Source organism: Pipistrellus kuhlii, unplaced genomic scaffold (genome assembly GCF_014108245.1).
Source record: "Pipistrellus kuhlii isolate mPipKuh1 unplaced genomic scaffold, mPipKuh1.p scaffold_m20_p_8, whole genome shotgun sequence".
In the NCBI taxonomy this organism is placed as follows: Eukaryota; Metazoa; Chordata; class Mammalia; order Chiroptera; family Vespertilionidae; genus Pipistrellus; species Pipistrellus kuhlii.
The window spans coordinates 18,595,298-18,610,537 of NW_023425584.1; the positions used below are offsets into that span (position 1 = coordinate 18,595,298).

The 15,240-nt window shown below is 56.0% G+C and overlaps 1 protein-coding gene across 7 annotated transcripts in view; it reads left to right on the plus strand.

Moving 5' to 3' along the window:
• CAMK2A (calcium/calmodulin dependent protein kinase II alpha) overlaps positions 1-15,240 on the plus strand; it is a 62,364-nt gene that overhangs the window by 27,126 nt on the left and 19,998 nt on the right. For 4 of the 7 annotated variants that reach the window (XM_045576341.1, XM_045576342.1, XM_045576338.1 and 1 more), the window contains exons 4-13: positions 241-295; positions 1,070-1,135; positions 1,230-1,302; positions 4,600-4,702; positions 6,003-6,086; positions 6,200-6,294; positions 7,296-7,451; positions 8,029-8,112; positions 10,003-10,045; positions 12,548-12,588. In XM_045576341.1, the coding sequence (XP_045432297.1) occupies positions 241-295; positions 1,070-1,135; positions 1,230-1,302; positions 4,600-4,702; positions 6,003-6,086; positions 6,200-6,294; positions 7,296-7,451; positions 8,029-8,112; positions 10,003-10,045; positions 12,548-12,588 (800 nt within the window). The remainder of the gene's footprint in view (positions 1-240; positions 296-1,069; positions 1,136-1,229; positions 1,303-4,599; positions 4,703-6,002; positions 6,087-6,199; positions 6,295-7,295; positions 7,452-8,028; positions 8,113-10,002; positions 10,046-12,547; positions 12,589-15,240) is intronic. The other 3 variants (XM_036424045.2, XM_036424046.2, XM_045576340.1) reach the window with 1 other exon arrangement.

A 15,240-nucleotide genomic window follows, 5' to 3' on the forward strand; every position in this document is an offset into this window, starting at 1 on the left:
TTCTTCCTCTCTGAAATCAATAAAAATATATATATATTTTTTAAAAGGGTGGGGGGGAGGCTTAGAGACCACAGACCCTCTCGGCAGTGCGTGAGTGAGTGAGCCCCTGTTCACCTGCATTCGTCAGAGCCCCTGGCACCTCACTGTGCTCAGTGGCTGAGGAATTGCAGTGCTGCTGCCAGAGGGATGAGGGAGGGCAGTGGGCGCTCCTGTAACTGGCTGCCTTGGCTCCTCCCACAGTGCGGCTCCATGACAGCATCTCGGAGGAGGGGCACCACTACCTGATCTTCGACCTGTGAGTTCGGGCCCACCCTGGGATGCACAGGGCACGTCAGGGCGGCCGGAGCAAGGAGGGCTTCTCTGGGTCCCAAAGGCCCCAGACCGGGCTGAGCTCCCTCTTCCAATAGGGTTTCCTAGAAGTGATTGCAAGTGGGTGATCCCGAAACACCAGCACATTAGCTTTGTCTCTATCTGTGGCTACCGGTGATCCAAAGCTTCCTTTTGGAATAATGTTAAAGTTTTGAACGTCAGTCGATTGAGTGGAAAACCATAATTAAATGAGAGGGCTGGTGGTTCCCGGGCTGCCAGAGGCTCTGTGATGACACTGGGTTCGTCCGTTAAAAAAACCCAACAGCCCTGGAGGTGTTGGTCATGGGGGAGAGTGTGCGTGTGGCAGGGACAGCGGTGTGTGGGAAACCTCTGTGCCTTCCTCTCAGCTTTGCTGCGAACCTAAGTCGACTCTAAAAATAAAGTCTATTAAACAGCAAAATCGAGACCCGGCCCTCGGGCTTCTAGGAACCTAATGAATCCTAGTGATGTGTTCTGAGGGTCCCACCCCAGCTCCCACCTGGGCTTGGCCGGGGAAGAGCCAGGGCTGGAGGGAGGGAAGGCAGAGGAAGTGTGGGCTGGAAGCCAGGAAGGGGGTGGAGCGGGGGACATCCCTGTGAGCCCCTCCTTTGAGGCTGAGGTTCTGAGGTGCCCAGGCCCCGCCCTTAGCTCCCTGGAGATTCTCCCAGCAGAGGCGGCACCTGGGGCCTCTGTGGGAGGGTGACTGAGCCTGTGTCCCCAGGGTCACCGGCGGGGAGCTGTTTGAGGACATCGTGGCCCGGGAGTACTACAGTGAGGCTGACGCCAGGTGAGTTCCCCAGGTGGCCTGGCAGGGCATCTCGCCTGCCAGCTTCCCAGGGGAGGCCTGCCTTCCCATGTGACGCCTGCCTCTCTCTCCCCAGCCACTGCATCCAGCAGATCCTGGAGGCCGTGCTGCACTGCCACCAGATGGGGGTGGTGCACCGGGACCTGAAGGTGAGCCGCCAGCCCGAGGGGGCAGCTCCCCAGGGACTGCCCCTCCTCCCCCTGACCTTCCCTCCACCTGCAGAGCCACCAGTGGTGTCAGGTCCCCTTGTTGGGCTGGAGGGAGGCTATTCCCCTCACTGTTCAGATAAGGAAACTGGGCCTAGGGAGGGGGAACATCTGGGCTAGGGACCCAGGCCTCCCGAATCGCAGCCCTGCGTGCTTTGTGCCAAGCAGGTGAGACACGGTTAGAATGCCAAGCCTGGCTGTGGTCTGGTCCAAATCCCAGCTGGGACACTTTCTAGCTTCACAGTGTCAGCTTCTTTATAGTGGGTGTTGCCATAGCAACCTCTGCACAGGTTGGTGAGAATGTCAAAGGAGACAGCACAGTGCCTGGTACACAGATGCGGTTACTCTTGTTTCCAGGTCTCTGGCGGCCAGGGGCAAGGGGAGAATGAAAAGGGTCCTGGGGCCCTCGGGTCCTCTCTCTTCCCACCTGGAGAAGGAGATGGACAGGACAAGCCGATGGGACAGGGGTGGCATCAGCGCACGGTCTTGCTGGGTCAGCACAGACTTCACAGCGCTCCTCTGCTGGGCCTCGTGGCCTCAGCAGCCGGTAGCTCATAGCATCACTCCTTTGCAGAGCAGGAAACTAGGCCTAAAGCGTCCCAGGGATTTGCCTGAGAACATGCAGTTCAGTTGTGTCTGAGCTAAGACCTGGGTGGTCTGAGGCCAAAAACCACTCAATCCAGCTCCTGCTTGTGCAGTAGCCCCTTGAGACAACCCTCTGGGTCCCCATCAAACTTCTGCTTTTTGGTCCTCAGTGACTACAAATTCACTTCTTACAGGGTAGCCCCTGTACTGTTGGGAAATGCTCCTTCATTCTTCCCTGCTATGGGGGTTTCCCCAGTTCTACCCTTTGGGGCCACACACTTCAAGCCTCCAGCTCAGAGCAGCCCTGGAGGCACTTGGGTGGCTTTGTGGTGGCTCCTGAGTGATCCACAGGCTGTTCCCCATTCCCACTCAGGATAGGACTTCCAGGCCCTTCTCACCCAGGGCACCCTCCTTGGGCACCCTCTAGTCAGGCCTGGTTCCTCTTTGGGCTGAAATGCCCTGAGCAGAACCCCTGCCTTCCTCTGACTGCCATGAGTAGTCCACGGCTCCTCACCCGAACGCAGGTGAGCTCCCTATGGCTCAGTCTAGACTCATAGGCAGGAAGGTCTCTGGCCAGACTGCAGGGTGGCTCTCCCCGAAGGCCTGTTCCCATTATAGCTGCGGCCCCTGCACGGGCGGAGGGGGCAGGAGAGGCAGCACAAATTTAGGCCACTCTGGATGGAATAATTAGCGGCACATTCATCAAATCAGGGCAGGACGGCTACTGAGACCCAGGACACGTTGGGAACGCAGTCCCCAGAGGACAAAAGGGGCCGTAAGGAGCTATATTTGTTTGTGGCCCATCTCGCTCTGGGCAATGAAAGGTCAGAGGTGGGGCCCTCTTGGAAATCCAAGTGGCGAAGTGGTCCGAGGAAGCCAGCTGTCCCCAGAGACTTGGCGCCCCAGCCCCTCCCCAGGCAGAAAATGAGTTCGGGTGCCTGTCAGGCACTTGCTGTTGCCACTGTGAAGTCCTCAACGTGAATGATGGAAACTCATTCGTCTGCCACCCAATGATAGGCACTATCCTCCTGTTCTGGGAGGTAAACTAAAGCTGAGAGAGGTGAAATAATTTATCCAAATCCCACAGCTGGGGTCAGAAGCTAGGGCTATCTTAACTGGGAAGTCCACACTCTTACCTTCTCTCCGTCCTAATGAGGGCGATTTCCTGTCTTCTAGACCCAGCAGGAGACAGCAGCCTCAACTCCCCAGAGGCCAGGAGGCATGTCTGAGGCCCCCATGACCTCCATTCCCCATCCCTGTCGCTCAGCTTAGAGTAGCTAGGGGCATGGCTTGGGAACCAGACTGTGCTGTGATTCTGCATCTGTCTCTTATCAGCTCTGTGATCTCTGTCAAGTCACTTTACCTCTCTGAGCCTCAGTTTCCTCCTCTTTCTTCATATGACAAATGCTGACTGCGTGCTTGGTATGTGCGGGCCTCTGTCTTAGGTGCTGGCAATGCAGTGGTGGACAAGACAGATAATTCACATACCAGAGGGCGACAGGTCATGTACAAGCACATAGGCAGATGGGGGAAACACCGTTTCCCTGAAAATAAGACAGTGTCTTATATTAATTTTTGCTCCCAAAGATGCGCTAGGTCTTATTTTCAGGGGATATCTTATTTTTCCATGAAAAAGAATACGGTACACATTTATTGTTAAATGAAAATAAAGGAAATTTATTACCTGTATATGGTACAGTAGTACGGTAGTTGTTAACACAAACCAGACAAACTGTGAATCCTACAGTATCAAGAATTTACTCATTTATTCAATGACAATCATGTCATCATCTTCTGGAACACCATCATATAACAATACAATTCCTGAATTTCTTGGTGAATTTCTTGTGACTCCATTTCTTTCAGAATCAGTGGACCAAATCTCTCATGTTTAGCCTAGGGGGGCCTTATTTTCGGGGGGATGCCTTATATTTCACTCAGAAGGAAACCTGGAAGTAGGTCTTATTTTCGGAGGATGTCTTATTTTCAAGGAAACACGGCATTACAAATCACGGTGAAATCTGTGAAGGTAACAACAAGAAGCTAAGAGAGGAGATACCTGGGTGCTCTTAGGGTAGTCATGGAGGGCTTCTTGGAAGGGGTGGCATGAGGGTGAGAGCCAGATGAAGAGTAGAGGCCAGCACCGTGAAGCTCATAGGGAGGACAAACGAGGCAGGGGGAACAGGAAGTACAAAGGCCCTGAGGTGAGAACTAACATGACTGTTTCAGGGGCTATAAGAATGGGGATAATTATGCCTACTCCAAAGAGTTGCTGAGATGATAAATGAGGTTATGTGTGTAAAGCCCTTAGCCTAGTGGCTGGCACATTGTAGGAACACAGTAGATGTTGCTTCTTCTTTCTTACTGTGGTGGTGCCTGTCCCCTCACCTCAGCCCCAGATCCAGACCCTGAGGGAGGGAGAGGAAGGAGGGGGTGGCTGGTGGAGGAAGATTCTTTCTGTTGCAGAAGACTTGCAGTGGGGTAGTCCTCTCTCTGGGGACTAAACTCAGGGTCCTGGGGTTGGAGCTGGAGGCAGGGGCAGCGTGCCTCTGCTCGCCTGTAAGCCGAGGCCCCTGGTGATGAGGCTCTGGACCTGCTCACTGTCCTCTGGCCCTCTCCTCCCCACCTTTCCCTCTTCTCTCTGGACCTGGGAAGCCGGAGAACCTGCTGCTGGCCTCCAAGCTCAAGGGCGCTGCGGTGAAACTGGCAGACTTTGGCCTGGCCATAGAGGTGGAGGGGGAGCAGCAGGCATGGTTCGGTGAGTGGGGGCAGGGGGGTTGGGGGTCAGCCTGGTGTTGACATGTTGACCTCTAGGGACCTCCGCCAGAACAGGGGCGGGTTGGAGAAGGTGTTAGGCCAGCCCGGGCTCAGGTAGCAGAGTTAGAGGTCCCTCCTCACACAGCCTCTGGGTTGGTGGGTAGGGCAGGTGCAGGGACATGGTTATCAAACAGAACACAGCTTCTTCACATGCACATAGACCTACACTGTTGGCTGGAGGCTTCTATGGGTTTCCCCCACATCCTGGATGCTGGAGACTATTATCCCGATGTTACAGATGAGGAACAGAGGCTAAGAAACCTGGAAAAGGTCAAAGGTGATTAAAAGGGGCAGAGCAAGGTTATAAGCTCAGAGGATGCAGCATGCTCTGAGATTTGGGCATAATTGAGTCTTTCCCGCTCTGCGGGGACGCTTTTTAGTGGGCAGTCTTGACCAGTGGTTAAGAGCCAGAGCTCTGGGTTCCAGTTCCGCCTCTGCTACAGATGGGGCGTGTGATTGGGCCTCATGGCACCTCTCCCAGCCTGTTTTTCTCATCTGTAAAATGGGGGCAATGATAGAATGTTCCTCAGGGTTGTGTGAGGGTTAAATGTGATCAGCATAAAAAGTGCTCAGCTCAATAAATAGGAACACACTCAATAAATTCTTGTGATCACTGTTGGAGTACTTGGGGTGTCCATTATTTCAATCGATCCTTCCAACAATGCTGGGAGGTATTTAAGGGGCCACTGGTCATAAGACACAGGAGTCATCCTGTACATCCTGCCTTAGGTATTTAAAACAGGAATACCTAAGCCTTCATTTGTCAGATGAGGAAAAGGAAGCCTAAAAAAGAGACCTCCCCAAGGGATGGAGGGTAAAGCCCGTGAGGGACAGCCTCCTGCCATCCCAGGACCAGCTCCTCAAAGAGGTAGAGCCAGGGTTCATTCAGCTCAGCATGGGGCTGACTGAAAAGGACATTTTGTCTTGAGTGTCCCCAGGAATTGGTTGGTAGTGGCTGCTGGGAAGATTTGCTAGAAGTTCATGGGGCTGAGTCGGGACCCCATGGGAAGGGCACTGGGTTTGGTCAAAGTCTTCTGCCGTAGGCTCTGGAGTGGGGGTGGTGCCCAGTGTACTTTGTACTTGTGCCCCCTGGTCTAGAGGCCTTGCCCGCCCCATCTGAGGGCAGGAGGTGCTTCTGCCATCTCCAGGGCAGCTCTCACCCCTCCTCCAGCAGGACCTTGCTTTGGTTTACTTATTGCCACCCTCGGTGTGTGTCTGCCTGTCTGTGTGTCTGGGAGCAGGGTTTGCCGGGACGCCTGGATACCTCTCTCCAGAAGTGCTGCGGAAGGACCCGTACGGGAAGCCCGTGGACCTGTGGGCCTGTGGTGAGTCCTTCCAAAGGCACCTCTGGTGTCCTCTCTCCCTGTTCCCATCACTCCCCTCCCCATCGCTTCTCCTCACAAGGGCTGACGTTCCCCTCGGCGCTTTCTCTCCCCAGGAGTCATCCTGTACATCCTGCTCGTGGGCTACCCCCCGTTCTGGGATGAGGACCAGCACCGCCTGTACCAGCAGATCAAAGCCGGCGCCTATGATGTGAGTCTCACTCTTCTCTCCAGCCTCCCTGCCGTACCCTGAGCCCCTTCCAGAGAAAGCCAACGGCTGGTGAGGTCAGGACCCAAGGATGCCCCTCTCCTGCCCTCCAGTCTATCTGGGTCTCCTTGCCACTCTCTAGTTGTGGGCCAGGGGTGAATGACAGGCGGAGTCGAGGGCTGATTGAGGCCAGGCGATGAGCTGCCTGTGTCTTATGACCAGTGGCCCCTTAAGAGGTGGGCTCCAGATGGCGAAGCAGCAGCAAAATGAGGCAAGAGGTTGGGGAGGGGGAGGGGGGGAGTAGGAGTGGGGGCAGATCCTAGAGCCAAGTTCTCTTTCTCTCTCTAGATATAGATTTAGATAGATAGATAGATGATAGATAGATCTATACACACACAAATGATAATAACTGACATTTATATAGCATTCTTCTAATGCTTTCTATGTATTATTATAGTTAGTCCTCACACAAATCTATGGCATAGGTACTGTTATTGTCTTTGTTTTACAATAACAGTGAAGTACTGCGAGGTTCAATAACTGCTCAGCACATACAGCTAAGAGATGGTAGAGCTGGGATTTCAACTCAGGCAGTCTGGCTCTAGTGTCTAAGCTTCTGACTACAAACTATACTGCTCTTTGACATGGCTGGTTTCTATTAAGCTATGTGCCATGTGTTTAATACCATACTTAACCCTCACAGCACCTCCAGGTCACATGACTCGCCCAAGGTCACTCAGCACAGGCAGCAGCCTTGAGCCCAGCCTTGTGATCCTGAAGCCTGGGCTCTCACCGCAGGCCTGCTGCTTTCCAGATAAGGCACATCCTCAGAACAGCAGAGGGAAGCCCCCTTTTCCTAGGCCCCTCATTCTCATTTCTCCTGGGTCAGGGCGTCCTGCCCCAAGTCCTCCTGGTTATGGATGCCCAAGTGGATGGGCAGTAGAACCCCTGCCTGCTCCCCTGCCAGTCAGGGGCTGGGGGATCGCAGGGGTGGCCTGGGGTAGGCTGGGCAAACCTGGCCCCTCTGCCCCTTTCAGTTCCCATCACCAGAGTGGGACACCGTTACTCCAGAAGCCAAGGATCTCATCAATAAGATGCTGACCATCAACCCGTCCAAACGCATCACGGCCGCCGAGGCCCTCAAGCACCCCTGGATCTCGGTGAGCCTTCCTCAGCAAGACCCTTCCCAGGACCCACCTAGACCTCAGGGTTACGGCCTTCATGAAGTCCTGTCCCTGTCCCTGTCCCTGTCCCTGGGGTGAGGGGCTTTATCCAAGAGACACTGACCCTGCTGTGATTCCCAGGGGAAATTCCAATTGGAGATTGGCATCACGACGGTGTGTATTGGCACTGAATGTCTGGTGCACCAAATGCTAAGTTCCTGAAAGGTTTACCAACATCCCCTAGAACAGTGGTCGGCAAACTGCAGCTCGCGAGCCACATGCGGCTCTTTGGGCCCTTGAGTGAGGCTCTTCCACAATAACCACAGCCTGAGCAAATCTATTTTGAAGAAGTGGCATTAGAAGAAGTTTAAGTTTAAAAATTTGGTTCTCAAAAGAAATGTCAATTGTTGTACTGTTGATATTTGGCTCAGTTGACTAATGAGTTTGCCAACCACTGCCCTAGAACAAAGAATTATTCCCTCAACATGGCCAACCACAACCATAGGACGCCCTGCTGAGGGGCCCTTGGGTAGGTCTGCCTTCTACTCACAGACCTCTTCCCTGATCCCTCCAGCACCGGTCCACCGTGGCCTCCTGCATGCACAGACAGGAGACCGTGGACTGCCTGAAGAAGTTCAACGCCAGGAGAAAACTGAAGGTAACGGGTCCTCACCCTCCAGGCCCCCAGTCATGGGAGTAGCGTGGCCTTGGTCTCCACCATGCCCAGGAGACAACTCACTGTCCTTTCCTTCACTGAGTCAACAAACGTTTATTGAACTCCTGCTGTCTGGGTAGGGTGGTGAGCAGTGGAGACAGACACATAACCAGGACATGATGGGCCGTGGTGAGTGCTGTGATTACACGCCCCCAGGCTGTGGGTGTACACAGCAGGGCCATGAGCCAGGTCTAGAGGGACCAGGGAAGGCTCCAGGAGGCTGTCCTGGGCAAGTAGCATACAAGCTGAGGCCCCAAAGGAGAAGCAGGCATCGCAGGGTAGTGTCAGAGTGGGCAGGTACTTCTGACAGAGAGAAAAGCCTGTGGAAAAGGGAACAAGACTTGAGCTTGATCCCTTAGGGCACATGTGTCAAACACAAGGCCCGAGGGCCAAATCCGCCCCGCCAGGCCTTGCAATGTGGCCCGCACCGCGCTGTCATCACTGCACTCCGCTGCATTTCCATCACAATGACAGTTTATGACTGTTCAGTAAACCATTCGGCCCGCAATTTAGGCTGGATTTTAGATTTTGGCCCCTTCTCTGATTGAGTTCGACACCCCTACCTTAGGGCATTGTTTCCCAAACTTTTGACATATGTGTACCCCTTCTATAATTTTCGTAACGCTGAGTACCCCTCGTACTCATGAGCACATAGAATTAGGCGCAGCTAAGCACAGTGCAGTGCATATCCCCACCAAACTCCTGTGCAACATGTACCCCCATCAAATTCTTCCCGTACCCCTGGGGGTACGCATACCGCACTTTGGGAAACACTGCCTTAGGGGGACTGCAGTGTTTCAGCAGAGGTTTCAGAAGTGACATGTGACTAGGAAGGAGGCCATGATGGGGGTGAGGAATGGCCCAGAGACCTGGATAACGGTCGTGACCCTAAGGAAATTACATGGAGACCTAGGTGGGCCCTGAGCTGCAGCCTCTCAGCAGGTCCTGTGTGTTCTCTGGGCCATGACAGCTCCTGGCCTAGACCTTGCCAGGGACCCCATGAGCAGGCAGAAAAAGCGACCGAGGGGTCCCCATCTGGTCGGAAGAGAGAGAAGCCATCAGCATGCCGAGTGACAGATACTGAGGCCCCGGCTCATTGGAACCTTCTCACCAACTGCTCCCGAGCTTGGCACGGAGGCTCAGGATGGGGACCTGGGCCAAGGGTGGTGGCCAGCATGATGCCAGGAAAACGGAGTACTACCCCTAGCCCCTAGGGGGTGCTGTCACAGAAGAAGTCTCGAAGAGTCAGAATCAGGGGGAAAACCATGGGCTGTCGGACTCGGAGTGTCCAAATCAGAGAGCGTCAGACTAGAAGGGCCACTGCCCCCAGCCCCCAGCCCCCTTGTTGACAGAAAGGGCCTTTTCTGCATTAACTTTCCAGGGTCTCAAGCCTAGGGATGTGCAGGTACTAGAGTGAGGTGCTGAGTGCCCCGGAGCGGAGGGCAGACACGGGAAGGGCCCTGGGGTGCAGGGTCTCCTGTCCTTGCCCAGGCAGGACACCTCCTTGGCCTTCAGCAGCCCCCAGACAGGTGTCCCCGGGCCCATGCACCAGCTCTGGCCAGGCCGGTGGGACCTATTAATATCTGCGTCTAGAATGGCCCTGTCCCTGGAGCGGAGCCAGCTAAGGTGGAGTTCACCCTGATTTCTCCAGTGAGGTGGGGGTGGCCCCTGGGCTGTGGCATGGGGGACTGATGCGGGGCAGAGGCTTTGGCTTTGTGTATGAGTGGAGCACCTGACTCTCCTTCGCCACTCATCACCCATCTCTCTGTCTCTCCTCTCCCCACTCACCTCCGGCTTCTCTCCCCACCACACCCTCTCCTCTCACCTGTGCAGGGAGCCATCCTCACCACGATGCTGGCCACCAGGAACTTCTCTGGTAGGTGGTAGGACCTCAAAGCCCCAACAAACACATCCTGCAGGAGGTGGGGACATTGCCACATCGGATACCTAGGTACCCTCCGGCCCAGGGGCCTGGAAGAGCGGGGGCACAGAGGACCCCGTGACTGGGGGCTTTGCTCACGTGATGCAAACCTGCACCCAGAAGTGGAGAAGGGTCAGAGGTTGGCAAGCTAAACGGGCCCATGAGGAAGGAAAGGGTCAGGGGTTCAGTCTGTGTTTCCTGCCTCACAGGAGTGCTGGGGTTCTCAGAATGAGCCAGCCAGAGGGAAGGCCTCTCAAATGTGGGTCCAGGTCCAGGTGGGACTGAGCAGTATTCCTGTTCCCTGTGGTTACAGAGCCCAGTGAGGGCCATCGCCATCCCTGCTTTCTGAAGGAGGAAGCTGAAGCTGGGGGTGGGAGATGGGGGGTAGAGGAGAAGATGTGGTAGGCCCAGGTGGCATCGCTAGGGGGAGGCAGAGCCTGTGATCAGCGCAGGTTTGACCAACCTCAGTGCCAGCGCCCTTAGCCAGGGCAGGAGCCTTCTGCCTTGGCCAGAGCCAGGTTGGTTAGGGCAGGGAATGCCCAATGACCTGTGGCATGTGGTCCCCGAAGAGAGAAGGGGAAGGGATTAGTGTCAGGGTTTAACAAGAGGCTCCCCCTGGCACACTGGAGAGTTCCAGGACCAGCGCTGCCAGAGGCTTCTCTCCGGGGAGCCCGGAGGCTGAGTGGGCAGCTAAGCAGATATGGCAAAGCTCACCCGAGGGGCCCTCTGCCTGGGGCTGCAGCCAGCCTGAGAAGGTGGCTGTGGTCACGTGGCTGGCCCCGCAGCAAGGGGCCGACTCTGGGCGGCTACAGCCCAGGCCTCGTGAGAGGGACCCCCTGCCCATTTAGCGAGCTGGGAGAATGAGACCCAGCGTGGGAAAACCCTGGGACTTCAGATCTGAGCTTTCGCCACTGCCTGAACTGCCTTCCCATTCTTTCCCCAGACAAGGATCCTGCGCTCCTCACACTGAAACATGAGCCACCCAGACAGAGTCTTTTTTTAACAACTGAAGTGCCCCTAGAGAACTCTAATCCAGAACTTAAAAGATGGTGCCCAGGGGTTACTTCCAATCTCTAGAAGTGCTTGCAGGGGGGTGGGGGTCGGGGAGTGGGACAGTGGTGTTTCAAAAATTTTTGGAAAGTGTTTCCAGCACTTAAATATCAGGAGATTTCCTGGAAAAGCCCAGATCTCTGTCTTCTCTTGAAAATAGAATATATGGCCTCACAGAACCCCCCCCCCCCCCCCCCCCCCACACACACACACACATACACACACAGTTTTGCCATAGTGGCTGGATCTGAGAGGGCCCCCTGGAGGCTGGAGGGGCAAGCACTCCTGGCCTCTGAGCAGCCTGGTTCAGCCCACAAGGCCTGTGGGGGAGGGACAGCCATTCCTTTTGGCTTCGGATCCAGAGGTACCCACTTACTTACAAGAGGGAAACTTTGAACGGGAGCCCGGTAGGGCTCATTGGAAATGTGAGGGTGATTGGGAAGCTGGACAGATCAGGAGCCCCCTCCTTCAAAGCCTCTGGGGCTGCCACATCTTGTACGCCCCTTGTCGCCAGCGCACTCTGCAGGCCGCCAGGAGAAGTGCAAGTGGCGCCATTTATTGAGCATCTACTGCACAGAGGCCAAGCGCTGTGCTGAGTAAGCACTTTAGAGACACCCCCATCTCATTTAACACAAAGCATTTGCTTGAGGTCTGAGCAGCTGGATGTCAAGCTGGGCACTCATGCCACTTCCTGTCTGATGCCCTCCCTTCCCACAGGCTCTGGCCAGGAGATGAGGGGAGGGAAAGGGGAATGACAAAAGTGGAACCTCCCTGAGATCTGTTGCTCTGCTTTTCCGGGGGGGGCGCGGGGGGGCAGCGCCAACCCCAGCCTGGAGCTCTGGCGTTTGAGGGGGGAGGGGGAGCTCCGCCAGGATGGGTGCTCTGACAGGGTTGGGCCCCACAAGGGGGCATCTGCTTCTTGTCACTGGCAAAACACGGCTCGCAGCTGTCCAGCGTGAGTAGGCAGGGCTGACACATGACCTCTGCAGCAGCATGGGGCTAAAATTAGAGCAGGCTGGGCTGGGGAGAGAGCTTCCTGATCCGGCCGGGCAGCCGGGCCTCCGGGTTGGCCACACCACACGGGTGGTGACCGGGATCCAGAGGGAATCCCCGGGCTCACACAGCTACTCACAGCCCTGGGACGCACTGGATACCTTCCCCAACCTCAACCCATGGGGCTGGGGGGTCACACTTGCTATTGCTGAGAACTGTGGGAGCCCGGGCCCACTTGGTGGGCCACTGGCAGTCCCAGGCTCCGGAGGAGGGAGGAGAAGCGGGAGGAGGTCTCCCCAGATCGCTGAGCCGGCTCCCTGCCCTCTGGCTGCCCGTGGATGCTGCTCTTCCTCGCACTCTGGGCCCTGGTGCCCTGCCTGGTGTTGGTAACCCTCTACGTTCTCTCCTCCATAGGAGGGAAGAGTGGAGGGAACAAGAAGAATGATGGTGTAAAGGTAAGCCCCCTGGGAGCCACCAGGGCCTGCCCTGGCAGCGTTTCCTTCAAGAAGGCCTGGCTTTCTGGCCTGGCGAGGACCCAGGCCCTGCTGGTGGCGTTCTGGGCAGATGTGGTCTCTCCGGCAGCCGGGCCATCTCAGACCCAGAGACCTGGGCTTCGGTGCCTACCTCTCACCAGGATCAGGGGAGGAAGCCGGGGAGGGAGCGGGAGCGGGGGAGGGTTGAAAGCTGGTGGGAGATGCAGATGGCCTGGGGTGGGAGTGGGCACAAGGAACTGGGCTGTCAGAAGGAGGTTTCTGGGGTTCTCTGGGGCTGGAGGACTGGTGAGCAGGAGGTACAAGGAAGGGATAGAGATGACCATAAGAAAACTTCCCTTTTTCCGAGTATGGGCTGGCAGGAATGGATCCCTGACCCAATACACCCCAGCCCAAAAGGATGGACAGCAATTCCTTTCCACTTTGGGGTCCAGAGGTGCTCTCTTCCCCTGAAGACCTGCTGGTTCAATGCTAAGCATCCCCTAGGCCTGCCCTGTATCCTCCCTCCCAGTCCTGAAGCCCGAGCTACTTCCACACACACACACCCCTGACCCCGCTCCCCTCCTCTCTCTTCTCCCTCTTTCTCTGGGGCCTGGTCCCACTCTCTGCAGCCCCCTTCTGCCTGCCACTGGCTTTCCTTGTGGGTTCTCCTTTCTTGAGACCCTGCCTTTCTCTGGGCTCAGAGCCCTGCCTGGCCAGGGCCCCAGGGCTGGGCTGTGCCCAGGACACTGGAAGGTGTGGGACGTTGTCCAAACACAGCCACCAGGTGGGCTGGTGGCTCCGTGGCTTCATTTGTAGCGGCATTTACAGTCTCGGGTCGCGGGCTTTGGTCTGTCACGGTTACATGGGAGGGATCTGGGCTGGCTCTCGGCGGCCAGGGTTTGGGCCTCCCCTCTGCTCTTAGCCCTCTGCAGGCTTGAGTTTTCCCGTAGGTACAATGGGCAGGTGGAAGGGTGTGGACTCCATGATTTCTAGGATTTCAGCTCTAAAAACACACCAACAAACAAACCTGACAAAACCCTGTCTAATCACTCTCCCTCTCGTCTTGGGTACTGGAGGAATAGCTAAGTGTTTGGTTAGCCGCTGAAGTCTGTGGTTTTCAAACTGAAGTCCTTGGAGCGCAAATGTCCCGGGGAAGCATCTCCAGCAGCAGATGGGGGTGAGATTAGAAGCGGCAAGCAGAGAAGGTTCTGGGCTTCCCATGCCCACTTCAGCCAGAACGGCTCCATGTCACAGCCAGCACCGTGGTGAAGAGATCCTGGGCGGACTTAGCAGCCTCGGACCTTGGCTGGTTATTTGAATCCCCGGAGCCCGTGTTTCCTCGTTCAAGCAAAGAGGGTCAAGGGGTGTCCACCTCGCAGCGCGGCTTGTGAGGATGAGCCAAGATCACGTGAGTCGAGGGCTTAGCAAGGTGCAGGATGTGAGACACATGTTCATGAGGTGCCAGCCGGTGTGTTTATCTTTTTATATCTGTTTTTTTTTGCATTGGACTTCTGGCTTAAGATTTGTCTTGAAAACAAAGTTTGCTCAAGAGAGTATTTGGTAATCCACAGAGCTAAAGCTGACACAGTTTCTACAGTTGACATGCACACATCCCGAGTCCTGCAGTGGGGCTCAGGATTGAGTTTTGGCTCGCCTGCTGTTTGACTTGCCATTTGAAAGGGTAATGGGGGGATGTACCACGTGGGGTGGCCGGTTTGGAACCCCTGGAACTCTCTTTGGCCCTGATTGGTAGACGCTGGGGCACGGGGTTCCCCGGGGAAAATTTTATTTGGGAGATATGGGGCAGAGGCCACAGGGGCTGGTATGCTGTGGCCCAGGTCAGTGGAGGAGGCGGCGGCAGAGGGAGGGCTGTCCCGGTCTGCTTGGCTTGTGGTGTGGCCCTGGCAAAGCCTAACCAGAGCCGCTGCTGTGAGGTCAAGGCCTCCCTCAGGCAGGGTCTTGGGACAAAGCTCTGGTCTGGCTCTTCTCCGGCAAGGCCAGGAGGCGGAGCCTGTCCGAGGGCAAGGCCACGGCATAGTGAGGCCCTCGCTCACTAGTCACAGCGGATGCACTGAGGGAAGTGCCCCTCCTTCCGGCAGCTACGACAGAGACTTCTCAGGGCGGCCTGGGTGGGTGAACAGAAGCTCAAAGGCTATTCCTGGCCCGGCCGTCTCTCTGTAGTGCAGCCTCCTTCCCCTCCAGGGGGTGGGCCGAGGGGAAGTCCAGCCCAGAACTCAGGGCGCCCTGCCTGCCACATGCCACTCTGGGGTCCAGTCATGTTTTCAACGTGAGTGAAACTGGCTCTCGTCAAAAAGCCAAGGGTTTGAATCTGAGTCCCTCCCTTGGGGACCAGGGTCATCGCTTCCGTCATCTGTGCAAAGGAGGAATGGCAATGGAGTCATCCTGTGCGTCTTCAACTGACACATGTTCAGCCAAAGTGAGGAAACATAGATTTCCTACAGCCAAACACCATCCGGGCTTCGCTGAGGAGGCAGGCACTGGTCCTGCCCCGGGAGGACCGCTGGCCAGTTGGAGTTAGAGATACGGGGCAGCACTGTACTGCAAGGGCTTTCAGTGGCTCTTGAGGCTAATTTCGAACATACTTCTCCTTTCCATCATCCTTGCTAACCTTAG